General features: G+C 44.9%; 1 protein-coding gene across 5 annotated transcripts in view; it reads right to left on the minus strand.

Moving 5' to 3' along the window:
* The window catches only part of ZNF724 (zinc finger protein 724), a 53,810-nt gene that overhangs the window by 24,677 nt on the left and 1,909 nt on the right, over positions 1-27,224 (minus strand). For 2 of the 5 annotated variants that reach the window (XM_030913527.1, XM_030913526.1), the window contains exon 1: positions 7,868-7,995. Coding sequence is in view for 1 of the 5 variants with exons in the window: in XM_030913526.1 (XP_030769386.1) it covers positions 7,868-7,870 (3 nt within the window). In the remaining 4 variants the exon portion in view is untranslated. Of the gene's footprint in view, positions 1-7,867; positions 14,303-16,056; positions 16,963-17,663; positions 17,802-18,401; positions 18,478-18,506; positions 18,643-19,135; positions 19,261-27,224 lie in introns of those variants that run through there. The other 3 variants (XR_004052243.1, XR_004052244.1, XR_004052246.1) reach the window with 3 other exon arrangements.

Consider the following 27,224-nt stretch of genomic DNA (forward strand, 5'->3'; position numbering starts at 1 on the left):
ATGCTGGCAGCAATACTGCTCTTTATTGCACCAAGATGCGAAATGTTTGAGATGCGAGATGTTTGTGTGCGTGCACATCAAGGCACAGCACCTTTCTTTAAACTTATTTATGACACAGAGACCTTTGTTCAGAGGCTCTCCCCACTATTACCCTATTACCCTATTGTCCTGCCATATCATTACCTGGAAGAGATCATGATCAATAAATGCTGAGGGAACTCAGACACCAGTGCCAGAGGGAGGATGCGGGTCCTCCTTATACTGAGCAGTACCAGTCCCCTAGGCACACTTTTCTTTCTCTATACTTTGTCTCTGTATTTTACTTCTTTTCTCAGTCTCTGGTCCCACCTGACGAGAACCCACAGATTGTGGAGGGGCTGGCCCCCTTCATTTTGTAAACAGCAGATTTAAGCACATAATTGCTTAAACCAGGAAAGTGACAGTTGCAGTAATCTGAGATCATTCCACTGCACTTGAGCCTAGGTGACAGAGTGAGATTCCGCCTAAAAAAAAAAAAAAAGGACAACAGGGGCCAGGCACAGTGGCTCATGCCTGTAATCCCAGCACTTTGGGAGGCCAAGGCAGGTGTCTCATCTGAGGTCAGGAGTTCGAGACCAGCCTGACCAACATGGTGAAACCCCATCTCTACTAAAAATACAAAAATTAGGCCAGGTGTGGTGGCATACACCTGTAATCCCAGCTACTTGAAAGGCTGACGTAGGAGAATTGCTTAAACCCCGGAGGCAGAGGTTGCAGAGACAAGATCACGCCACTGTACTCCAGCCTGGGCAATAGAGTGAGACTCCATCTCATTAAAAAAAAAAAAAAAAAAAAAAAGACGGCAGGGACATTACCACTGACCCCACAAAAATAACAAATAGCTATTGAAGTTTACTATAGACACCTCTATACACAAAAATAGAAAATCTAAAGGAAATGGATAAATTTCTAGACAAATAAATTCTCTCAAGACTAAACAAGTTGAAGCCCTAAATAGATCAGTAACAAGCTCCAAATTAAGTTAGTAGTAAATAGGCTACCAACTAAAAAAACCCAACACCAGAAAATTCACAGCTGAATTCTACCAAGTGTAAAAAGAAAAGCTGATACAATGCCTTCTAAAACTATTACAAAAAATTAAGGGACTTCTCCCCAGCTTTTTATATAACAGCATCATTCTGATACCAAAACCTGGCAGAGACAAAACACAGAAAACTTCAGGCTAATATCCTTGATGAACAACAAAATACAAAATTAGCCAGGCGTGGTGGCACATGCCTGTAATCTGTTACTCGGGAGGCTGAGGCAGAAGAATCACTTGAACCTGGGAGGCAGAGGTTGCAGTGAGGCGAGATCGTGCCACTTGCACTCCAGCCTGAGTGACAGAGCGAGAGTCCGCCTCAAAAAAAAAAAAAAAAAAAAAAAAGGAAACTAATGCAGAAAGAGAAAAACAAATGCACTATCTCATTTTTAAGTAAGAGCTAAATAAGAACACATGGATGCAAAGAGGGGAAAAACAGACACAGGCCTAGTTGAGGTTGGCAGGACAAAGACCTATTTGGGCCAGGCACGGTGGCTCATGCCTGTAATACCAGCACTTTGGAAGGCCGAGTTGGGAAGATCACCTGAGTCAGGAATTCGAGACCAGCCTGGCCAACATAGTGAAACCCTATCTCTACTAAAAATATAAAACTTAGCTGGGCGTGATGGCAGGCACCTGTAATCCCAACTACTTGGGAGGCTGACGCAGGAGAATCACTTGAACCCAGGAGGCGGAGGCTGCAGTGAACGGAGATCACACCATTGCACCCCTGCCTGGACAACAGCGAAACTCCATCTCAAAAAAAAAATTTAAAAAATTAAATAATAATAATAATAAAATACCCATTTGGTGTTATGCTTAGTGCCTCAGTGAAAAAATAATCTATATCAAACTTTCATGACACAATTTTACCTATGTAATAAACTTACATGTGTACCTCTGAACTAAAATTAAAAGTTGAAAGGAAAAAACTCTATGGGTGGGGGTAAGTGCAATATGTAAGCTGAAAGATCGGTTTGTGCTATTTATTTCTAGGTCCATGCAGGCACGTGAGATTATGAACAAGTGGCCCAGAACCCTAAATTGGTGGGGAAAACAGGTTGCTGCTGCAGATTCAGTGTCTGGGGAACGGGAATATGCCAGGAGACTTGTAGACACTTTTGTAGGATTTTTACAAGAAATGCTAGAATCAAAAATGCTGGGAAGTTCCTGAGGGTGGTGCCTTGTCCTGAGAGGGGTATGGATGCATCAGTGTCTAGTGGGCATGATTGTGAGTCGGTGGGAATCCTGTGGTGGCAGCTGTGGAAAGAGAAGGTCTGTCATCAGAGCTTCTCTTTCCTCTAAATTTTCAGTCCTCTCTCACTCTAAGAGGAGACCTGGAATCAGAAAACAATGGGCAGTGTGACAGCCAGTACACAGGCGAGTAGAGCCTCCCATTTCCAGACACTCTGAGTTTTACTCCAGGCCAGCCCTTTATGGTATTTTTATTCTGGCACAAAATCTATAGAGTTTGCTGAATACCAAGCAACTCTCCAACACCAATTCTTTGTCTAACATTCAAATTCTGACACCACCCAGAGTCAGCACAGACCCTGATTCAGGGCTTGGTCTCAAAATACTGTTCTTACTACAGATGCCAGTAACAAACCCCATGGGCCCATTTATGCTTCCAAATTATGAGCCCATTATGAGCTACTGTTTAAAAATTCCGGACTCCCATAAACTTGCTCAAGTTCAATAACTTAACAGTGCTATACACAGAACTCAGAAAAACACTGTAGTTATGTTGACTGGATTATTATAAAAGATACAACCCAAGAAAAGTCAAATGAAAGAAATGTGTAAGACAAAGAAAAGAGGTGGGGAAAGATGAAGCACATAAGTAATCCTGGTAAATGGCTATAATTAATAAAATTCTCCATCTTTTGTGTGCTCCAGAAACAGTTTATGGAAAGAAACACACATCCCATTATGACTTAGATGATGCACTCTTTTCTTACCTATCACATAGCCAGACACAGACTCTGCCCATTTTCTTCTTCTTCTCTTAGAAAAATCAGCTGAATTTGTCTTCAGTGATCAAAATAAAATACTACTTAATCAAACTTAAGTTTATCTCCTTCCCACAGCTCCTGAGCTTTCAGCTACCCTCAGTCTGAGCCAACGTACAACCCCATTATATGCTCCTCCTAAGAACATGCTAAACATTCTCTGACTTAGAATCTGATTTTTTCACCCTCCGTTTGCCATTCCCCTCCCACTTTGTTTCTAATCTTGGTTGTTCCTTTCTATGAAGAAAAGGCACCCTTGTCTGCCTAACCTTTACGATCCTTAAAGATCTTATAGTTGGTACTTTCTCCTGTTGCAATACTCCTTTGGAACTTAATTTTTTAATACAAATCTAACTTTGTTTTATTTTTATAAGTCTAGAAACTGTCTCAAAGCAAGAACAACTTTATCTTCAGTAAGATCCTTTCGGTCCTGTTCCATCTTAATCTCAACTGCACCTGTCTGTGGGTCCCCAGCTTTCCAGGGCTCTGTAGCTTCTCTCCAGATAAAAGGCTTCTTCCATGGCTGGAGTGAACAGGCTGGGAAATCTGCAGGGGAGGCTCCCCAGGAAGAACTAACTGGGCCTTTAATAACCTCCTTTTGCAGGCTCAATATGAGCCTTTAGCTTGGAGTCACTGGGCTCAAGTTTTAATTTTCAAGTAAGAGTTATTCACTCAGGTTTTGAAACTAAGTGTTTGAAAAATCCAGTAAAATTACTCAAACACAGTGCTCATACAAAAGAAAAAAAATTTAAGGTGCTTACATTTTATACCTCAACAAGAAAAGCAAAAGAATCCATTTCTTTCAGACAATACATGTACTACTTTATTATCTCCATTATGAATCATGTAGTAAACAATTAGTCATATGGGGACACTTCTAGGAGGTACCTACCAAGTTTTATCTTATAAAATTTAGCATTGGCCAGGCGTGGTAGCTCACACGTGTGATCCCAGCACTTTGGGAGGCCGAAGTGGGCAGATCACAAGGTCAGGAGTTCAATAACAAACAGCCTGGCCAACCTGCTGAAGCCCCTGTCTCTACTAAAAATACAAAAATTAGCTGAGAGTGGTGGTGTGCACCTGTATTCCCAGGTATGCTGGAGGCTGAGGGAGAACTGCTTAAACCCGGGAGTCGGAGGTTGCTGTAAGCCAAGATCGCGCCATTGCACTCCAGCCTGGACGACAGAGCAAGACTCTGTCTCGGGGGAAAACAAAATTAGCATGAAACTCATACATCAAGATTACAAGATATAGAACAGAGATATTCACTCTCAGAAACTTACCCTGCAATAAGAGGAACTGATGTTTTTATGAATCTATGTAACTCAGCAATTATCTACCACATTTCTTGTGAAATGTGAATGAATACACATTTTCTTGTGTATTCATTTTCTACAGCCAAAATGGAAGAGAGATTATCCTTATTCTTTTCCTTGATAGCTCTCTAAAAGCTAACTCTTTTTGAAATTCTGTTTGAAAACATTCAGGCATAAAAACACACCTGAGAAGGCTGGGCACAGTGACTCACCCCTGTAATCCCAGCACTTTGGGAGGCCGAAGTGGGCGGATTACCTGAGGTCAGGAGTTCAAGATCAGCCTGGCCAACATGGTGAAACACCGTCTCTACTAAAAATACAAAAATTAGCTGGGCATGGTGGCGTATACCTGTAATCCCAGCTACTCAGGAGGCTCAGGCAGGATAATCGCTTGAACCCGGGAGTCAGAGGCTGCAGTGAGCTAAGATCATGCTACCGTACTCCAGCATGGGCAACAAAACAAGACTCCGTTTCAAAAAATAAAAAACACACCTGAGAAAATTTCTAAACTCACATTGGGGGAAAAAAAGAGAATTTTTAACAATGGAATATATGATTAGATATTTTTTGAAACCTGCCTATTTTATGTTTTTGTAAATATTTTCTTACCTTTCAAGCTCTACTAATAAAATACAATTTACAGTTTAAAAGAGTCAATATAAGTGAATAGATCTTTTCAAGGTGACAAAACAAAGGAGTGGCAGTGCTGATTAGAAAACCAATGTGTCTGACTCATGTGTCAAGTCAGGCCATCCAATTCCTGGAGAGATTCTCCCACCCCATCCTGCTCACTTAAGTGCCCAGTGACCACCCTCTCAGGAGACACTGCATTACGCCCCATGAGTGCCCCAAATGCATTTTACTTGGCAAGTTCTTATACTATCTCACTGAGGTCAGGTTTTTTTCTGTCTTTGGGGATACGATTTTTTTTCACAAATCTTAAGAGAATCCGGGTGGCACAAATTATTTGTTTTCCCCTCAATACCAGCATCTGATCACTGACCAGCAATGTGTCTCCAAGAAATGAAAGCTGGCTTGGATAAAAATAATCTTAATGTCTCAAAGGGTTAGCTTTTCAAAGGAAGAATACACCAGGAGATTCCTCTAAGCCCCAGGGCATTCACCGGCTTCCTTGAGAGGCTACACTCCATACCTCAGCTTGTTCTACAAGAGAAAATGACCCAAGAGCTAATATTAACTCTAGCAGACAGACACGGTGGGTATTTTGGTTTATTCTGACAGTACAGGACCAGGAAAAAACTAAAGGGTGGCTGAGGACACATCACTTCATAACGTTTCCAAAAAACATGGACCCCTAAAACATGATCTCTGTGCTCAGGAAGATAAAAGGAAAAGAGGCACAGATTTTTTACAATACAGTGTCAGGAGATTACTCTTTGCTTTCTTCTCATGGAAAATATTTAAAAACAGAAAATAAATTTTTAAAATGTTTTCAATGTGTTGTCGGTAAATAATTAAAATACAGTATGAAAAACGTACACTAAAGGACAAATAGTTCATAATGTGAATTAGGGAGAGAAAGTTGACTGTTCCCTCAAGTAAAATACTAAATTTTCAGTTCTTGAGATTGTCAAAACTGGAAATTTATTATGCATTTTTACTTCAAACCAGAGTTAGGCTGGAGGTAAGGAGAACTGGGGAATACACGGGAGACTCTGCTTGGAACGCTTGTAAAAAATGTTGGGGAAAATCAGTCCTCTGTGGAGTATGAAAATAGCTAAGTGGCAGGCAATTAGTCTGAGGTGGAAATCTAGGCCCTGGATTCCTGCTTTGAAAAAAATCTAACTCAAATGTATTTTTTTTTTTTTTATAAATTACTACATTAGAGGAAACAAAATTCAGGCTTAACTAACTACAAACTGTCAATTAAGCTCCAATTACATAACGAGGAAATTAGTACCCTCAAAGTGAAAATTAAGAAACTAAGAAACTGAGGTGGGGAGCGCTGGCTCACGCCTGTAATCCTACCACTTAGGGAGGCCGAGGCAGGTGGATCGCGTGAGGTCAGGAGGCTGAGACCAGCCTGTCCAACATAGAGAAATTCTGTCTCTACTGAAAATATAAAAATTAGCTAAGCGTGGTGGCAGGAGCCTGTAATTCCAGCTACTCGGGAAGCTGAGGCAGGAGAATCGCTTGAACCTGGGAGGCGAAGGTTGCAGATCCTACCACTGCACTCCAGCTTGGGCGTCAGTGCAGGACTCCGTTAAAAAAAAAAAAAAAAACCCTAAAAAGAAGAGAGAAACAAAGACAGGAAGACAGAAAAAACATAACTGCACCTAACCAATTATTGAATTTGGGATTTTTTGCATCATGCACCTTATAAGTCTTTCAAGCCCCTCTTATGAACCAAAAACTACAAACCACAGGGGTGATCTAAATTTTTTGAACCATTCTTTGATGAAATTATTTAATATTTTTGCGGAGACTGCCATTTTTTTGTTTGTTTTATGCTTTTTTGAGACAGAGTCTTACTCTGTCGCCCAAGCTGGAGTGCAGTGGCGCGATCTTGGCTCACTGCAACCTCCTCCCTGGTCCAAGCGATTCTCTCGCCTTAGCCTCCCGACTAGCTGGGATTACAGGCATGCGCCACTATGCTCGGCTTTTTTTTTTTTTTTTTTGAGACGGAGTCCCGCTCTGTCACCCAGGCTGGAGGGCAAATGGCGCGATCTCGGCTCACTGCAACCTCCGCCTCCCGGGTTCAAGTGATTTTCCTGCGTCAGCCTCTTGAGTAGCTGGGATTACAGGACCACGCCACCACGCCAAGCTAATTTTTTGTATTTCTAGTAGAAATGGGATTTCACCATGTTGGTCAGGCTGATCTTGAACTCCTGACCTCGTGATCCGCGTGCCTCAGTATCCCAAAGTGCTAGGATTATAGGTATGGGCCCCTGCGCCAGGCTAATTTTTGTATTTTAGTAGAGACGGGGTTTCGCCATGTTGGCCAGGCTGGTCTCGAACTCCTGGCCTCTGGCGATCCGCCTGCCTCGTACTCTCGAAGTGCTGGGATTACAGTCGTGAACCAACGCGCCCTGCCTCCCATAAATTTTTAATAGGGCGAAAGATGAACTGGAAACGCAGCGGACTAAAGCTCTTCCCATTCATGAACCCGCACCCCGAGTCAGGATTCTCCGGACTACCCACCCGTGGTCCCTGCACAATCCGGGAGAGACGCGGCGCTGCGGGTGCAGAACTACCCAGAGAGCTCCAGGTCTGGGCACAGTCACTGCGCTGGGAACAGACAAGACGCCCGGGGGCCCGGCTATCAGCGCAGCCGCCATCTTGTGGCTGAAGGGGACTGAGGCCGAGCTGGGCAAGGAGAACTCGGGGCGCAGTTTGCGGAGATGACTGAGGGGAGGCCCGAGTCCGCCACAGCCACTTCCCACCGGTTCCAACCAGCCCCTCCCTCTCTCTCCGGATGTCGCAGCCGCCACTCTCACCATTTCTAGGCTTCCAGGGGAACCCTGGCGTCTTAGCTGTGGATCTCCCAATACTTGCAGGTCACAGGGCCACAGAGGCTGGGGCTCTAGGAGCAGGGGACTCAGAGCAGGGAAGACGAGACCTAGAGCTCCAGCTGCAGCGAGAGACAAAGGCCCCGCCAAATCCCGGAAGCCGCCCTGTCCGCTCCAGCTGCGTGCCTGATTGGACGGTCCCCAGCTCAGCGTCCCTGATTGGAAAACGTCTAAGGCCCGGCCCCTTCAGGCCTTGAGTGACAGAAGACGTGACCAAATGCTGGACTGAATGAAGTAAGAGTGACAGCCTAAGCTGCAGCCTTTTCAGGCAGGCCTTCCTCCCTGAGCTGAGCCAGGCCCACCCCGGAGGGTATTTGCATTTAACCTCGTGTATAAGGTTTCATGTATTTATAAATAATATACTATATGGCTATTCACAAATGAAAAATATATAACAATTTTAAAATTTCAGTTTTGATGATCTTCCTGGCTTCTGGCATTTGAGTAAGCAGCCTGAGATTTTTTTTAAAAGGCAATCCTCTGAAATAAAATATAAGCCACATGTGAATTTTAAACTTTCTAGTAGCCAACTTTAAAAAGAAACAAGAAAAAGGTGGAGTTAATGTAACAATTTAATTTACCCAATATATCCAAAATATTATCAGTTCGTGAGCAATAATTAATGAAATATATATAGTTTATATATATAATATAAAGTTATATAAACTAAATCTTTGAAACTAACTCTGTATTTTACCTTTCTAGCATACCGCAGTTTAGACCAGCGACATTCCAGGCACCCAGTAGCCACACGTGGCCAATAGCTGCCATATTGAAGTGTGGCTGAGATGTCAGCTGAATGAAGGGCCTGCACATCAGAGGTGGGGGAAAGCCTCTTCCTACCAACATCTCTCTTCAGTTCCCAGGTTGGAACAGATAGTGGTCACAAAAAATGCAGAAAGCAGCAAGAATAAGATAGCCACACACAGACCACTGCTGGCCACCTGTTGCCCACCTTCCTTCCAGAGATTAGACACTGAACAAAAACTGATGGGGCGACAGGAGAAAAAACTCTATGTCTTCATATCTGTCCAGTCTTTTTTGAGACAGTTTCGCTCTTTTTGCCCAGGCTGGAGTGCAATGGCGTGATCTTGGCTCACCACAACCTCCACCCCCGGGGTTCAAGCGATTCTCCTACCTCAGCCTCCTAAGTAGCTGGGATTACAGTCATGCACCACCACGCCCAGCTAATCTTTTGTATTTTTAGTAGAGATGGGGTTCCCCATGTAGGTAAGGCTGGTCTCGAACTCCCGACCTCAGGTGATCTGCCCGCCCCTGCCTCCCAAAGTGCTGGAATTACAGACGTGAGCCACCGCGCTCATCCAGGATGGAGTGCAGTGGCACGACCTGGGCTCACTGCAACTTCCACCTCCTGGGTTCAAGCAATTCCCTGCCTCAGTCTCCTGAGTAGCTAAGATTACAGGTGCCCACCACCACGCCCAGCTAATTTTTGTATTTTTAGTAGAGACAAGAGTTTCACCATCTTGGCCAGGCTAGTCTTGAACTCCTAACCTCGTGATCCACCCCCCTCAGCCTCCCAAAGTGCTGGGATTACAGGCAGGAGCCCAGCCCTGTCCACAGTCTTGACCTCCGATGTTTATATATGAAGAAAACAGATTAAAGGCCAACATTTTGCTATTTGATCTTGGCCCTAATGGTCAGGCTGTAGTTACCTGTTTTCTTTTGTGGTGTGGGGGGTCTGTGTGAGTATAAGGACAAATCACATGCATAAATGTCTATATGTATTTCTGCATTACTCAGCATTATCTTACAAGACATCCAACTTTATTTATTTTTATTTATTTTTGAGACGGAATCTCACTCTGTCGCCCAGGCCAGAGTGCAGCAGCGCAATGCGATCTTGGCTCACTGCGACCTCCACCTCCCGGGTTCAAGCTATTCTCCTGCTTCTGTCTCCCCAGTAGCTGGGATTACAGGCGCGTGCAACCACGTCCAGCTAATTTTTTTGCATTTTTAGTAGAGACGGTGCTTCACCGTGTTAACCAGGATGGTCCCCTTCTCCTGACCTCGTGATCCGCCCACCTCGGCCTCCCAAAGTGAACCACCGCGCCGGGCCAGACATCCAACTTTAAATCAGAAATAAAAAATTAGAGGCTGGGCACGGTGGTTCATGCCTGTAATCCCAGCACTTTGGGAGGCCGAGGCGGGTGGATCACGAGGTCAGGAGATCGAGACCATCCTGGCTAACACGGTGAAACCCCCTCTCTACTAAAAATACAAAAAATTAGCCGGGCGTAGTGGCGGATGCCTGTAGTCCCAGCTACTCGGGAGGCTGAAGCAGGAGAATGGCGTGAACCCAGGAGGCGGAGCTTGCAGTGAGCAGAGATGGCACCACTGTACTCCAGCCTGGGCGAGAGTGCAAGATTCCGTCTCAAAAAAAAAAAAAAAGGTTTATGTGACTTACGTATAATCTTTAACAAATAGGGCAACTTTAAAATTATTGGTAAAATAGTATCAGCAATGTCTTAAATATTGTTAGCATTTTGTTAACTTTTTTTGAGATGGAGTCTCACCCTGTCGCTCAGGCTGGAGTGCAGTGGCATGATCTGGGCTCATTGCAACCTCTGCCTCAGCCTCCCGAGTAGCTGGGATTACACGCGCCTGCCACCAGGCCTGGCTAATTTTTGTATTTTTAGTAGAGACGGGGTTTCACCATCTTGGCCATGCTAGTCTTGAACTCCTGACCTTGTTGTGATCCACCTGCCCCAGCCCCTCAAAGTGCTGAGATTACAGCTGTGAGACACCGGGCCCAGCAACAATTTTTTAATCAAGGGGGTTTCGGCCGGGCGCAGTGGCTCATGCCTATAATCTCAGCACTTTGGGAGGCCAAGGCGGGTGGATCACTTGAGGTCAGCAGTTCGAAACCAGCCTTGACAACATGGTGAAATCCCGTCTCTACTAAAAATACCAAAAGTTGGCCAGGTATGGTTGTGCATGCCTGTAATCCTAGCTACTCAGGAAGCTGAGGGAGGGGAACGGTTGTAACCCAGGAAGCAGAGGTTGCAATGAGCCGAGATTGCACCACTGTACTCTATCCTGTGTGACAGAGTGAGAGTCCATCTCAAAAAAAAAAGTGGTTTTATGATTATTCCTACAAGAATACTCTAAGATTTGCCCTAAGGGTTATAAATGATAAAACCCAGCACAGGACAGAATAATCTTGGCTTGGGTATGCTTATAAAATATTGTTGGCTTGATGAAAACAGCTAAATTGCTAAATTGTGCACTTTTGGTATAAACTTAAAATTAATCTTAATTTTTTTTTTTTTTTTTTGAGAATGGTATGAGGTTACAGATTGGTTTAAGAGTGTGCCCTTTCTTAATGATATGCATGGAAAGGCAGAAAGCAATTTCAGAAGGATACCAAAAAAACTTCCCCTCACTGGTACTTAACTAGTGAGGCTGGGGTGGAAGAGCTTTTCACTGATATTCCCCTTTAACAATTTATTTATTTAGTTGAATCAAATATGGTACTCTTTTTACTTTTACAAAGCCCAGGTGGCTTCTCTACCATCCAAGGAGGTAAGAAGTGTTTTTTTGTTTTGTTTTGAGATGGAGTCTTGCTTGTCACCCAGATTGGAGTGCAGTGGCTTGATCTTGCCTTACTGCGGCCTCAGCCTCCTAAGTAGCTGGGATTACATGCACTTACCTCCACACCCAGCTAATTTGTGTATTTTTAGTAGGGATGGGGGTTTCACCGTTTTGGCTGGGCTGGTCTTGAACTCCCAACCTTAGGTGATCCGCCTCCCAAAGTGCTGGGATTACAGGCAGGAGCCACCATGCCCCGCCAGCTGAGTTTTAACGCTGTTACACAGTTGGTTTCTCTGGCAATCAATCCTGGTTCTGAGGCTATCCAGAAGCCTCCAGCCAGAAGTCATCTCACTAACATACAAAAGATGCTTCTCTTTTCAGACATTCCAAAGATTTTAGGGGCTGCATACAAAGAAACTGAGACAAATTCTCGATTTTAGGGGCTGCAAACAAATAAACTGAGACAAACTCTAAGTACTCACATTGATAAGAGCATCCAGACCTGGCTCAGCTCTAGCCCTCTCTGGAAAGCTTTGCTTTACCCACCTCCTTTTAATTACAATCTACCCCCCAATAACCCTGTGGAATTCTTTATAGCAGCAGCACGTTCTGGCATTTCACATCTTTGATATAATCTTGGTGTTTGTTGTTTACTTCCTTATACTTTTGTTCCAGGGAGCTATGTCTTGTTTACCACTATATTCCCAGTGCCAATCACAGTGCTCAGCCCATGGCAGGTGATCAATGAATAGTTGTTTAACCAATGCACAACAGCACTGTCTGTAAAAGGGAAGCAGGAAGGATTAGGTCAGAGCACACTTTAGCTCAGCCACTTCCTACCTGGCTGACTTTGGGCAAGTTCCTAAATTTTTTCTTCTTTCAGTCACCTTGTCTGTGACACGAGCAATCATTAAACTTACCTACAGAGTTTTTGCTGTTGAAGATTTAATGAGTAAAAATATCTAAAAAGCTTTGAAACACTGGTTGGCACAGCAAGCGTGCTCCATACATCAGCTGTGTCAACGAAGAGTTAAACTCTTTAAAATATTTGAAGAAATTTATTCAGAGTCAAATATGAGTGACCATGCCCCATGACACAGCCCTCAAAAGGTCCTGAGGACATGTGGCAAAGGTGTTCTTCAAAGTGTTCATTACTAAGGCATCCATCTCCCATTACTTCAATGCACTTTGCTAAACAATGCATTATTTCCGAGAAGACGTCTGAATCTCTTTCTGTACTAATGGTCTTAATTAGAACATCACATAAATTGCCACATCTGTGTGAGATACTCAGGACTACAGACTCTCGCACACTCCAAGAGAAAAGGCACGGATTCTGCTGCTGCCCCTCCAACACCATCGTGGAAATAAAATTTCAGTAAAGGGACCATCAGTTTGACAACCTGCTTGGTATACTCCACAAAGCACAGTCAAATCAGCTGTGTGCTGCAAAAGGTCACGATCCTTTTTTTTTGAGATGGAGTCTCGCTCTGTCACCTAGGCTGCAGTGCAGTGGCGTGATCTCGGCTCACTGCAATCTCCACCTCCCTGGTTCAAGCGATTCTCCTGCCTCAGCCTCCTGTGTAGCTAGAACTACAGGTGCCTGTCGCCATGCCCAGCTAATTTTTGTGTTTTAACTAAGACGGGGTTTCACCATGTTGGCCAGGCTGGTCTCAAACTCCTGACCTCAGATATCCACTCACCTCGGCCTCCCAAAGTGCTGTGATTACAGGCGTGAGCCACTGTACCTGGCCAAGGTCACAATTCTTCCTGTGTGCACAGACCAGGTAACAGAAGAAAATCACATCACCTGTGTGATTGGTGCAAAGACAATGTCCTCAGATGCCAGGCCCCAGGCGTAAAAGTTACATCACCTGGATGTTGGACCCAGCAATATGTCACAGTGGCCCAAGTGGACAAAACAGAGACATAAGAGTCACATAATGTCAGTGCAGGGCCCAGCAACGTCACAAAGTCTCCTGTAGGCAAAACCTAAAAGAAAAGTGCTGGGCATAGCAATATGCTACAATGTTCCTGTAAGCAGGGACCAGGCAGAAGAATAGAGTCACATCACCTAGATGCTGGGCCTAGTGATATGTCAACCATCTTTTCTGTAATAAAGATCCAGGCAGGAGAAACACATCACCTGGTTGCTGGCCACAGAAATGTGCCACAATTTTCACTGTAGGCAGGGTGCAGGCAAAAGAGGAGAGTCACATCTCCTAGGTAATAACTGTGACATACCTGTGCAAAGGTATATGACAATGACCCCTGGAGGAAGGAGCCAGGTAGGGGACTCCCCATCCCTTAGGTGTTGAGCCCAGTGTCACATCTGAGTATGTCACATTACCCAAATATGTGGGGCCTGAGAAAAAAGGAGAGTCACATCACCAAGATGCTAGGCCAATGGTATGTCACAATTTCCCTGTGAGCAGAGACCAGGCAGGAGAAGAGTAACATCACCATGGTTATGGGCATTCAGTTATGTCACAAACCCCCTGTAGTCAGGGCCCAGGAAAATAATGTTCCATCACCTGGGTGTTGAGCCCAGCAATATGTAATGATGTCTAATGTGAAACATTGTGCTGCAATATGGCACAACATGCAGGACACGGGTTGGAGAGTCACATAACATAGGTACAGGATCCAGCAATATTTGACAATACCCAAAATTTATGGTGTCCAAAAACAAGAGTCACATCACCGAGATGCTGGGTCCAGTGATACATCACAATCTTCACTTTGGGATGAACCAAGACAGGAGCATCAGACCACTCCGGTGCATAACAAAGACATATGTCACAATCACACCTGCAGGAAGGTCCAGTAATTAAAAATCCTGCACATATCCCAGTTCTAGACATGAGAGTCACCACATTCTGTATGTTGGGTCTAAGTATGCTAGTGACAATCTTACCAACTGGATCTGTGCATGTGAGCTGAGAGCCTTCATCCCTTCCATGAACTGTTTGGCCCTAAGCCCAGGTAGGAAGTCAACATGTCCCCCATGTTGACTCTCCTACCTGGTAGGGACATGTTGACTCTCCTACCTGGGCTTAGACAGATAGAATTCTCACCTGCCTATGAACTGGATTTAGAAATACGTCATTATTTCAACTCTAGCCAGATGTTCACATATGACAGTCACAATTTTAACTGTAGACTGTGTATGTGTATGAGATTCAGGGCCTCACCAGTGGGCTCTGTCCACGTGTGAGGGTGACAATTCTAACAGTTGGCTGGGAGTGTATATGAGAAACACAATCTCACCTGTATGCTGAACTCTGTAATGACACTCTCTGTACCACAAGAGATTTATACAGTATGCAAGAAAGTGGTAATTCTTTATGACCTTTGTACAAGGAGACCCAGAACCATATTCATGACTCTAGGGCTAGCTGTAAGAGAAAGCATCTTGGTTGGGCTGGGTGCTGTGGCTCATACCTGTAATCCCAGCACTTTGGGAGGCCGAGGTGGGCAGATCACCTGAGGTCAAGAGTTCGAGACCAGCGTGACCAACATGGAGAAACCCCATCTCTACTAAAAATACAAAATTAGCTGGGTGTGGTGGCACATGCCTGTAATCTCAGCTACTTGGGAGGCTGAAGCAAGAGAATCGCTTGAACCTGGGAGGCAGAGGTTGCAGTGGGCAGAGATCACGCCATTGCACTCCAGCCTGGGCAACAAGAACGAAACTGTCTCAAAAAAAAAAAAAAAAAAAGAGAGAGAGAGAGAGAGCGAGCATCTCTCCTATTAGATAGTGTGAGGTATGAGAGTAATCATTGCATCTGTGATCTAGGTCAAGATATATTTTACAGGCCAGGCACAGTTGCTCACACCTGTAATCCCAGCACTTTGGGAGGTCGAGGCAGGTGCATCACCTGAGCTCAAGAGTTTGAGACCAGCGTCACCAACATTGGGAAATCCTGTCTCTACTAGAAATACAAAAATTAGCCAGGTGTGGTGGCTCATGCCTGTATTCCTAGCTACTGAGGAGGCTGAGGCAGGAGAATTGCTTGAACCCGGGAAGTGGAGGTTTCAGTGAGCCAAGATCATGCCATTGCACTCTAGCCTGGGGGACAGAATGAAACTGTCTCAAAAAAAAAAAAAAAAAAAAAAATCTATTTTACAATCCTGCCTGTGAATAGGGAGAGAGGAGAGTCGCATCATCTGGGTTTTTAGCCAGGAATATGACGCAACCTTTTTTTTTTTTGAGATGGAGTTTCGCTCTTGTTGCCCAGGCTGGAGTGCAATGGCACAGTCTCAGCTGACTGCAACCTCTGCCTCCTAGGTTCAAGTACATGATTCTTGTGCCTCAGCCTCCCAAGTAGCTGGGACTACAGGAACATGCCACCATGCCCAGCTAATTTTTGTAGTTTTTTTTTCCCCCGAAACAGTCTTGCTCTGCTGCCCAGGCTGGAGTGCAGTGGCACGATCTTGGCTCACTGCAACCTCCCCCTCCCAGGTTCAAGTAATTCTCCTGCCTCAGGCTCCCGAGTAGCTGAGATTACAGGCGGCTGCCACCACACCCAGCTAATTTTTGTATTTTTAGTAGAGACGGGGTTTCACCATGTCGGCCAGCTGGTCTCAAATTCCTCAGGTGATCCACCCACCTCGGTCTCCCAAAGTGCTGGGTATTACTGGCATGAGCCACCAGGCCTGGCTTGACACAACCTTTTCTGAGGGCAGAGACCAGTCAGGAGTGTGACATCACCTGAATACTCAGCCAGGAATAAGTTACAACCCTCTCCTGAAAACAGCACACAGGCAGCAGAATCACATCACCTGGGTGCTGAGCCCAGCAATCAGTAACAATGCCCTCTGTGGTCCAGGCCCAGGCAGCAGACACATATCACCTGGTACCTAGGCCAGCCAGTTTTTTCTGTGGGGCGAGTACAGGTAAATATGGAGAGTCACATCTCCCAGGTTACTGATGCAGAGGTCTGTCACAAGGCCCTCTGTAGAAAGGGCCCAGGTGGCAGTCTCCCATTTTATAGGTGTTGGACCTAGTAATATGTCTTAACATGAAAGATATTCAGGCCTAAGCAAAAAAGGAGAGTCACATAACCTGAATGCAGGGCTTAGGAATATGTCACAATGCACCCTGTGGGCAGCTCCAAGGCTGGAAAAAAGAGTCACATCTTGGAGGTCCAGAGTCAAACCATATGTTACAATCTCATTTGTGGGCTTGGCCAAGGCAGGAGAGTCTGATCACTAAGGTGCCTTGCAGATGCATACAATCACACCTGCAGGAAAGTCCAGGGATTAGATTAGAAATTCCAAACATGTCCAGGTTCTAAAGGTATGAAAGTCAACACCTCCTGTATGTTGAGTCTAAGTACATGAGTCGCAATCTCAATGATCGACAGAATGTGTGCAGAAGAGCCAGTTTCTTCTGCAGACTGTATCTTCTTAGTGCGGTCACAGACTTACACGTGTGGTGACTCTTGTTCTAGAAGTCACTAACCCACCTGTGGACCAGATCCACACGACAGGCAATTATCCAACTTTTGACAGCCTCTGTGAAATTCAGAACTTCAACAGTGGGATGTGTTTACATGGGAGAATGACAATCCTTACTGTTGCCTGGGTGTGCATTGGACAGACACTCTCTGTGTCACCTGAGGACTTTATACAATATGCAAGATTGGTAATCCCCTGTGACCTTTGCACAAGAAGGAGCTCCAGAATCTTTCCTGAGGTTCTAAGCCCAGATATGAGAGTCAACGTCTCTCTAATTGACTGAGTCCAGATAGGAGAGTCTTCACCTTCCTATGAGCTGGATTTAGAAATCACTCACCATCCCAACTGTAGCCAGATGTTCACATATAACAGTCACAATTCCAACTGTGGACTGTGTTCACATGTGATTCAGGACCTCACTAGTGGACTCTGTCAGTGGGTCAGGGTGACAACTATAAAGGTTGGTTTGGTGTGCACAGGACAAATACAATCTCACTTGTGTGCTGGACCCTGTTATGACATTCTCTGTAACACACTAGGGCTTTATATATGTGAGAGAGTACTAATTCTTTATGACTTTTGTACAGAAAGACTTCCTAATTTTCCTCAGCCTAGCTGATAGCAACATTCTCTCTCCTATTGGCTTCTGCAAGGTATGACAGTTATCATTATATCTGCATGCTTGGCCAGATATATGTCACAATCCTACCTGTATGTAAAGAGCAAATGCAAGAGTGACATCAATTGTGTGTTGCGCCAGGGCTATGTCACAATCCTCCTTGAGGGCAGGCATCAAGCAGGAGAATCACATCACTGGGGGCTTCACCAGGGATGTTACAATCCCCTCCTGAAAGCAGGGCACAGGTAGAAGAGTGAGATCTCCTGGCTACTGGGCCCAGACATGACAGACACAACAACGACTGGTTGCTGGGCCCAACGATATGTCGGAATCTTCCCTGTGGGCAGAATGCAGGCAAAAATACAGGGTTTTATCTCCTGCATGATGGATGCAGAAATACATCACAAAGCTGGGCACGGTGACTCAAAACTGTAATCCTAGCATTTTGGGAGGCCAAGGCAGGTGGATCACCTGATTTCAGGAGTTTGAGACCAGCCTGACCAACATGGAGAAACTCTGTCTCTACTAAAATTAGAAAATTAGCCGGGCATGGTGGCAGATGCCTGTAATCCCAGCTATTCGGGAGGTTGAGGCAGGAGAACCGCTTGAACCCGGGAGGCAGAGGTTGCGGTGAGCCGAGGTAGTGCCACCACATGCCAGTCTGGGCAACAAGAACAAAACTCATCTCAAAAAAACAAAAAACATCACAAGGTCTCCTGTGGGAGGGACTCAGGCAGAAGCCTTCCAGCCCCTAGGTGTTTGTCCCAGTTGTATGTCACAATATCCAAAATATAGCAGGTCTCAGGCAAATGAGGGGAGTCACATCACCTAGGTGCTGGGTCCGGTGATCTGTCACAATCTTTTCTTTTGGCAGGCCTTAAGCAGAAGAGAAGAGTCACATTACCTAGATAATGAATAAAGAGATGTTATAATATTTCCGTGGGAGCATCCATGCAGGGCAGTCACATCACCTTGGTGTTGGACTCAGAGACATGTTGCAACACGCAATGTATGCAGGTCCCAAGCAGAAGAGGAGAGTCATATCACCTAGGTTCATCTAGGGGAGGGCCTAGGCAAAAAAGTCACATTACCTAAGTGAGAGGCCTAGAGATATGTCACAATGCCTCCTGTGGGTAGGGCTCATAAAGAAGAAGAGAGTCACATAACCTAGGTGCTGGGCTCAGCTTTATGTTCCAATCATCCCAGTGGGAAGGGCCCAAGCATGAAAGAAGAGTTACATCACATAGGAGCTACGTCAAGCGATATATCACAATTGCCACTGTGGACAAACCCTAGAAGAGGAGGCACATCATCTAGGTTATGGGTCCAAACATGTATCACAGTGACTTGTGTGTGCAAGGACCAAGCAGAATAATTACATCACTGCTTGGTCCAGCAATAAAGCACTCTATTCTGTGGGCATGGCCCAGGCAGTAGAGGAGTGTCAAATCACATAGGTAAAAGAGGGCATTTATCTGTGCTTTTCCCATAGGAGAGATTGCAATGGGTCAATAGGTAGGTCACAATGCTTCCTGTGGTCAGGGTTCAGGCAGAGAACTCACATCATCTTGGTGCTGGGCACAGCAGTATGTCTCAATGCCTTCCAAGGGCACAGCCAAAGCAAGTAAGTAACATCACCTTAGTGTTAGGCCCAGCAATATGTCATAATCTCCTTTGTCGGCAGAACCTAGAAAAAAGAAAAGTCACGTCAGCTAGGAGCTGGGCCCAACAATATGTCCCAATATCCCCTGTGAGTGGAGAACAGGCAGGAATAAAAAGTCACATTTCCTGGGTGATTGGTGAAGACATATATTACAATGCCCTCTGTAGACAGGTCCAGGATGAAGGGTTACATCACCTGGGTGTTGCACTCAGCAATGTTACAATGGCCTATGTGTTTAGGGTACAAGCAAAAGAGTCACATAACATACGCCCAGCAATATGTCACAATACACCTGTGGGCAGCACCAAGGCAGAGGAGGAGACTCAAATCACCTGGGTGCAATGCCCAGCGATGTCACAATGACCCCTGTGGGCTGTATCAAGGCAGAATAGAATCACATTACCAAGGGTCTAGGTCCAGTGATATGTCACTGTGAGCTGGGCCCAGGTGTATGTCACAATTACACTTGTCGAAAGGTCTTGTGATGACATCAACAATTACACACATGTCCTCAGTCAAGGGATGAGAGTCAACACCTCCGGCATGTTGGGTCTAAGTACAGGGGTCACAATCTCAATGGTGGACTGGATTTGTGTGAGAGCTTCAATTTCCTTTGCAAATTATGTGCCTTAGGCTGGGCACGGTGGCTTATACCTGTAATCCCAGCATTTTGGGAGGCCAAGGTGGACGGATCACTTGAGGTCAGGAGTTCAAGACCAGTCTGACCAACATGGTGAAACCCCAGCTCTACTAAAAATACAAAAAATTAGCCAGTGTGGTGGTGGGCACCTGTAATCCCAGCTACTCAGGAGAATCAGGCAGGAGAATCGCTTGAACCCAGGAGGCAGAGGTTGCAGTGAGCCGAGATCAGGCCACTGCACTCCAGCCTGGGTTACAAGAGTGAAACTTCATCTCTAAATAAGTAAATAAATAAAGCTCCTTAGTGAAGTTACAGTCACAAAGGTGTGCTGAATTTTGATTAAAGAGTCACTAACCCAACTATGGACAAACTCCACAAATGAGAGTCAATTTTCTAACATTCAACTCCCTCCAAAAGTGAGGTTCAGAACCTCAAAAGTAGGGTGTGTTTATTTAAGTAAATGACAAACTTTGGTATTGACTGGGTGTGAATATGTTTCACAATCTCACCTGTGTGCTTGGCCCTGTCAGGGCACTCTCTTGTGGACTGTATATGGTGTGCATGAGAGTTGAAACCTGCTCTGAGAACTCTGCGCTGCTTTGGACCCATGATCTAACATGGTCCTAAGTCTAGGTATGAGAGTCAACATCTCTCCAATTGGCTGGCTCCAGAGAGAAGAGTCCTCAGCCACCTATGAGCTGGGTTTAGAAATGAGTCACCATCTCAACTGTGGCCACATATGATATGTGAACACACATGTTCACATATGATAGTCACAATTTTAACTGTGGCCTGCATCTGTGCATGAGAATTATGAACTCATCAGTGGCCTTTTACCATGTGTGAGGATGACAATTCTAAAAATTGGCAGGGAGTGCTTACATGAAACATGATCTAACCTGTTTGCTGGGTCCTATGATGACATGCTCTGTACACTGTACCATCCGAGTGCTTTATACAATATACGAGAGAGTGGTGATTCTCTATAACTTTCATGCAGAGAGGAGACCCGGGATTTTACTCCTTTTTCTAAGCCTAGCTGTGAGAGACAGTATCTCTTCTATTGGCTGGTATGAAGTATTAGAGTCATCATCAAACCTGTGAGCTGGGATGAGATACATGTTACCAATCAACTTGCTGGCAGAAAGCACCCAGGAGAGTCACATCACCTGGATGCTGGGCCAATGATATGTAAATTTTTTCCCTGAGGGCTGTGACAAGGCAGGAGAGTCACATCATCTGGGTTTTCACCCAGTGATATGTTACCACTTTCCCCTGAAAGTTATACACATGCAGGAGAGACACATCACTTGGTGGCTGGGCCCTGCAGTGTGTCACAATCATTCCTGTGGGCAGAGTGCAGGCAGAAAAGGCATCACATCTTTTATGTAATGGATGCAGATATATGTCACAAGAACCCCTGTGGACAGGGCTGAGGCAGGAGCCTCTCATTTTTTAGGTGTTTGGCCCAGTGAAATGTCACAGTTCCCAAAATATGTGGTTGCTAGATAGAAGAGTCACATCACCTAAGTTCTGGTTTCAGTGATATGTCACAATCTTTCCTTTTGACAGGGTTCAGGGGGGAGAGGAGTCATATCACTTAGGTGATGAGCAAAAATAAATGTCCCAATAACCCCATGCTCATGGTACATGTGAGAGAGTTGAATCACCCATATGTTGAACCCAGTGACATGTCAAAATATACAATTTATGCAGGGCCCAGGCAGAAGAAGACAGTATCTTCATCTAAGTGTCAGGCCCAGTGATACATCACAATACCTTCTGTGACAGAGTCCAAGCAGTGGGGAAAAGTCACATTACCTAGATGCTGAATCAAAAAATGTGTCACAAAAATCACTGAGGGGAGGGCCCAGGCAGGAGAGTCAAATTACCTAAATAAGGGGCTCAGAGATATGTTGCAATGACCTCTGTGGGTAGGACTCAGGAGAAACAGGACAGTCACATTATCTAGGTGCTGAATAAAGCCGTATGACACAATCACCTAATTTGATAGGCCCAGGCAAAAGAAGAGAGTCATATCACATAGGTGCCGTGCCAAGTGATGTGTCACATTCCTCATTATGGACAGTTCCCAGGAAGAAAAGGAGAGTCACATCACCTAGGTGATTGGTCTAAAGATGTCACAATAAGCTGTGTGGGCTGGGATCATGAAGAAGAATCGAATCACTTGTGTGTTGAGCCTAGCGATAAGTCACTCTCTTTTCTGTGGGCATGGACCAGGCAGGGGAAGAGAGTCATAACATCCAAGTGCTGGACCCAGAGATAGTTCACAACCTCTACTATTAGCAAAGCCCAGGTAAGAAAAGAGTCACTGGGCACAGTGGCTCATGCCTGTAATCCCAGCATTTTGGGAGGCCGAGGCGGGCAGATCACCTGAGGTCAGGAGTTCGAGACCAGCCTGACCAACATGGAAGAACCCCTCTCTACTAAAAATATAAAAAATTAGCTGGGCATGGTGGTGGGCACCTGTAATCCCAGCTACTTGGGAGCTGAAGCAGGAGAATTGCTTGAACCCAGGAGGAGGTTGCGGTGAGCCAAGACTGTGCCACTGCACTCCAGCCCTGGCAACAGGGCAAGACTCTGTCTCAATTAAAAAAAAAAAAAAAAAAAAAGCTCTACTATGTACTAAATATTTGACAAAAAAAATTTTTTTTTTTTTGAGACAGAGTTTCACTCTTGTTGCCCAGGCTGGAGTGCAATGGTATGATCTCGGCTCACTGAAACCTCTGCCTCTAGGGTTCAAGCGATTCTTCTGCCCCAGCTTCCCCAGTAGCTGAAACTACAGGCGCCCGCCGCCACACCCAGCTAATTTTTGTATTTTTAGTAGAGATGGGGTTTCACGATGTTGACCAGACTGGTCTTGAACTCCTTACCTTGTGATCCACCCGCCTCAGCCTCCCAAAGTGCTGGGATTACAGGCATGAGCCACTGCGTCTGGCTCAGGGACACATATTAAACAGGGACGAATATTATTACTTCTCATAAATTATTTTGTTGTATTGTTCATTAATACATAAAAATTTGCTAGGATAAAATTTAGTATATAGTCAATATAGTCCAAGAAAGATTGTTGCCAGGCATGGTGGCTCATGCTTGTAGTCTCAGCAATTTGGGACGCCAAAGGAGAAGGATCACTTAAATTGAGGAGTTCAGGACCAGCCTCACCAACATGGTGAAACGTCTCTATCAAAAATACAAAATTAGCCAGACTTTGTGGTGCGTACCTGCAATCCCAGCTACTCAAAAGGCTGAGACAGGAGAACACTAAAACCTGGAAGACAGAGGTCGCAGTGAGCCCAGATCGCACCACTGCACCCCATCCTGGGTGACAGATGACTCAGTCTCAAAAAAAAAAAAAAAAGATTTTTGCCATTCTTGCTATAATGCTATAAACCTGCAAATCCTATAAAACTCTCAATTTCATATTCTCCATGAATTATTACAGGCACACACCTGTAATCCCAGCTACTCAAAAAGCTGAGACAGAAGTATTGCCACTGCATTCCAGCGTGGGAAATAGGCAAGACTTTTTCTCAAAAAAAAAATAATAATAATAAATAATAAAAAAAAACGCAGAAACATAAGACCAACCCCGGATCTCTTGAATGAGAATCTGCATTTCAAGAAGATCTCCAGTTTATTGTTGCACACGACACAATTTGCAAAGTATGCTTCTAAATCACTGACTTTGCTGAGAATTATACACAGCTGATTCTGGATGATTTAAAATAGCACTCAGGCTGGCGCGGTGGCTCACGCCTGTAATCCCAGCACTTTGGGAGGCCGTGGTGGGCAGATCACGAGGTCAAGAGATCAATATCATCCTGGCCAACATGGTGAAACCCTGTCTCTACTAAAAATACAAAAATTAGCTGGGTGTGCTGGCCTGCACCTGTAGTCCCAGCTATTCAGGAGGCTGAGGCAGAAGAATGGCTTGAACCCAGGCGGCAGATGTTGCAGTGAGCCAAGATCACACCACTGCATTCTACCTGGCAACAAAACTAGACTTTGTCTCAAACAAACAAAAAAATACATAAATACAATAAATAAAAAAATATAAAAAATTAGCCAGGCGTGGTAGTACACACGTAATCCCAGATACTCGGGAGGCTGAGGTGAGAGAATTGCCTGAACCTGGGAGGCGGAGGCTGCAGTGAGCTGAGACTGTGCCACTGCACTCCAGCCTAGGCAACAGGGCAAGACCTCGCCTCAAAAAAACCAAACAAACAAAAAAAAACACCAGGCTGACTTCTGCGTAAAATATTCCCTGATCTAGCATCTACTTTCACCATGTTCTATCCCTCCCCTTCCCAGTTTTTTTCTGACCTTGTTTTCTCTTCCTTATGAAAGAAAATCCTTTTCTCTCTAACCTTTAAAATTCTCCAACATCTTATAGTTGGTGCTTTCCCCTTGTTGCAATACTACTTTAAAATTAAGTAACTTCATTCGCTGGGCATGATGGCAGGTGCCTGTAATCCCAACTACTTGGGAGATTGAGGCAAGAGAATTGCTTGAACCCAGGAGGCAGAGGGTGCAATGAACCGAGATCGCACCATTGGACTCCAGCCTGGGGAACTGAGCAAAACGCCATTTCAAAAAAAAAAAAATTAAGTAACTTCTTGCCAAGCACAGTGGCTCATACCTGTAATTTCAGCACTTTGGGAGGCTGAGATGGGTGGATCACCTGAGGTCCACAGTTTGAGAACAGCCTGACCAACATGGTGAAACCCCATCTCTACTAAAAATACCAAAATTAGCCGGGCATCGGGGCACACGTTTGTAGTCCCAGCTACTAGGCAGGCTGTGGCGGGAAGATAGCTTGAATATGGGAGACAGAGGTTGCAGTGAGCTGAGATTGTACCACTGTAATACATCCTGGGTGAGAGAATGAGACTCAAAAAAATTAAGTGACTTATTACCTAAATCTAAATTTGTCATATTTTACAAAATCTAGAAACAATCTCAGAATAGTAACAACTCTATTCCTAGAAAGAGCTTCCCAACCCCACTTCTGTGCCAATCCCAACTGCATCTGCCTGTGGATTTCAAGGTTTTCAGGGCTCCGTGGCTTCTCTAAGTATAAATGCTCTGTCTATGGCTATTGTGAACAGGCTGGGACATCTGTAGGGGAGGCTCCTCAGGCAGAACTGGCTGCTCCTTCAATGTTCTCCCTTTACAAGCAAAACTATCCTTAGCTTGGAGTCACTGAGTTCAGGCTTCTACTTACCAGTCAGGGTTACTCACTTAGTTTTAAATAAGAAAACGACCAATGTATGGCCAGGCGCGGTGGCTCAATGCCTGTAATCCCAGCACTTTGGGAGGCCAAGGCAGGCGGATCACGAGGTCAGGAGATCGAGACCATTCTGGCTAGCATGGTGAAACCCCGTCTCCACTAAAAATACAAAAAAAAAAAAAAAAAAAAAAAAAAAATGAGCCGCGTGTGGTGGCGGGCACCTGTAGTCCCAGCTACTTGAAAGGCTGAGGCAGGAGAATGGCGTGAACCCGGGAGGCGGAGCTTGCAGTGAGCCCAGATCACACCACCACACTCCAGCCTGGGCGACAGAGCCCTGTCTCTCAAAAAAAAAAAAAAAAGGTTGAGAAGAAACTTTTTAACTGTTTACACACTTGTTCATTTTTATGTCATTGGGGAGGACCCTTCAATATATTTCAGAGTCAATGGGTAACATTTTTTTTTTTAATAATTTTTTTTGAGACTGAGTCTTGCTCTGTCACCCAGGCTGGAGTGCAGTGGCGTGATCTCGGCTCACTGCAATCTCCACCTCCCGGGTTCAAGCAATTCTCCTGCCTCAGCCTCCCGAGTAGCTGGGAAAACAGGTGCCCGCCACCATGCCTGCCGAATTTTTGTATTTTTAGCAGACACAGGGTTTCACCATATTGGGTAGGCTGGTCTCAAACTCCAGACTTTGTGATCCATCCACCTCCGCCTGCCAAAGTGCGGGGATTACAGGCATGAGCCACCACGCCCAGGCTTTTGTTTTGTTTTCTTTTTTGAGATGGAGTCTTGCTCTACTGCCCAAGCTGGAATGCAGTGGCGATCTTGGCTCACTGCAACCTCCGCCTCCCGGGTTCAAGCAATTCTCCCGCCTCAGCCTCATGAGTATCTGGGATTACAGGTACACGCCACAACGCCCAGCTAATTTTTTGTATTTTTAGTAGAGACAGGGTTTCACCATGTTGGCCAGGCTGCAAATAATTTTTTACTCTGGGGCTGGGTGCAGTGGCTCACGCCTGTAATCCCAGCTACCCTTGAACCTGGGAGGCGGAGGTTGCAGTGAGCCGAGACGGCACTACTGCACTCTAGCCTGGGTGACAGAGTGAGATTCAGTCTCAAAAAAAAAAAAAAAAAAGAGTATACTCTGCACCAGCAGCATTAACACAAAAAAGGTTGTATTAAACCCTAACACTCACTCAAATGTCACCTCCTCTATAAAGCCCTCTTCGATTTTCCCTCTATGTCAGTGGCACAATTGATCACTATTACCATTCAGCTCCTCAATACAAGTCTTTTTATTTACAAGTATTATTCTCCAGAATAAATTAATCATTTACACCTATCCATGCCAATGAACTATAAACTCCTGTAGGGCAGGTATGTTGAACCCTGTTCATCTGTGTAATCCAAATGTCTTATACATAATAGGTGTCATATACAAACAAAATCAAAATGCTGTCAGGGCATTATTGGAAAAGCTACCAAATTCTTTTAAGTTCAAGTGGTATTTAGTTTTCTATTCCTGTGTTAGTTTGCTAAGAATCATGGCTTATGGCTCCATCCACGTTCCTGCAAAGGATATGATCTCATTTTTTTTTTATGGGTGCACAGTGGCATGGAGTATATGTACAACATTTTCTTTATCTAGTCTATCACGGATAGGCATTTAGGTTGATTTCATGTCTTTGCTATTGTGAATTGTGCTGCAATGCACATACGCATGCATGTGTCTTTATAATAGAATGATTCACATTGCTTTGGGTAAACACCCAATAATGAATTGCTGGGTCAAATGGTATTTCTGTCTTTAGGTCTTCAAGGAGTTGCCACACTGTCTTCCATAATGGTTGAACTAATTTACACTCCCACCAACAGTGCGTAAGAGTTCCTTTGTGAAAAATCATTTTAATTTTCTAAGTGGTTAGCTTTTTAGACAAATGGTATACAAGGAAATTTTCCACAGGCCTAGGCCATCCAGCTGCTCTTCTGAGAGGCTATACTCTTACTCCTCAGGCTGTCCTCTAAGAGATGACCTAGGGGATGATATTCATTAGACACTCCAAGAGATATGGCCACTGTGGGTATCTTGGGTTA

Source organism: Rhinopithecus roxellana, chromosome 12, assembly GCF_007565055.1.
Source record: "Rhinopithecus roxellana isolate Shanxi Qingling chromosome 12, ASM756505v1, whole genome shotgun sequence".
In the NCBI taxonomy this organism is placed as follows: Eukaryota; Metazoa; Chordata; class Mammalia; order Primates; family Cercopithecidae; genus Rhinopithecus; species Rhinopithecus roxellana.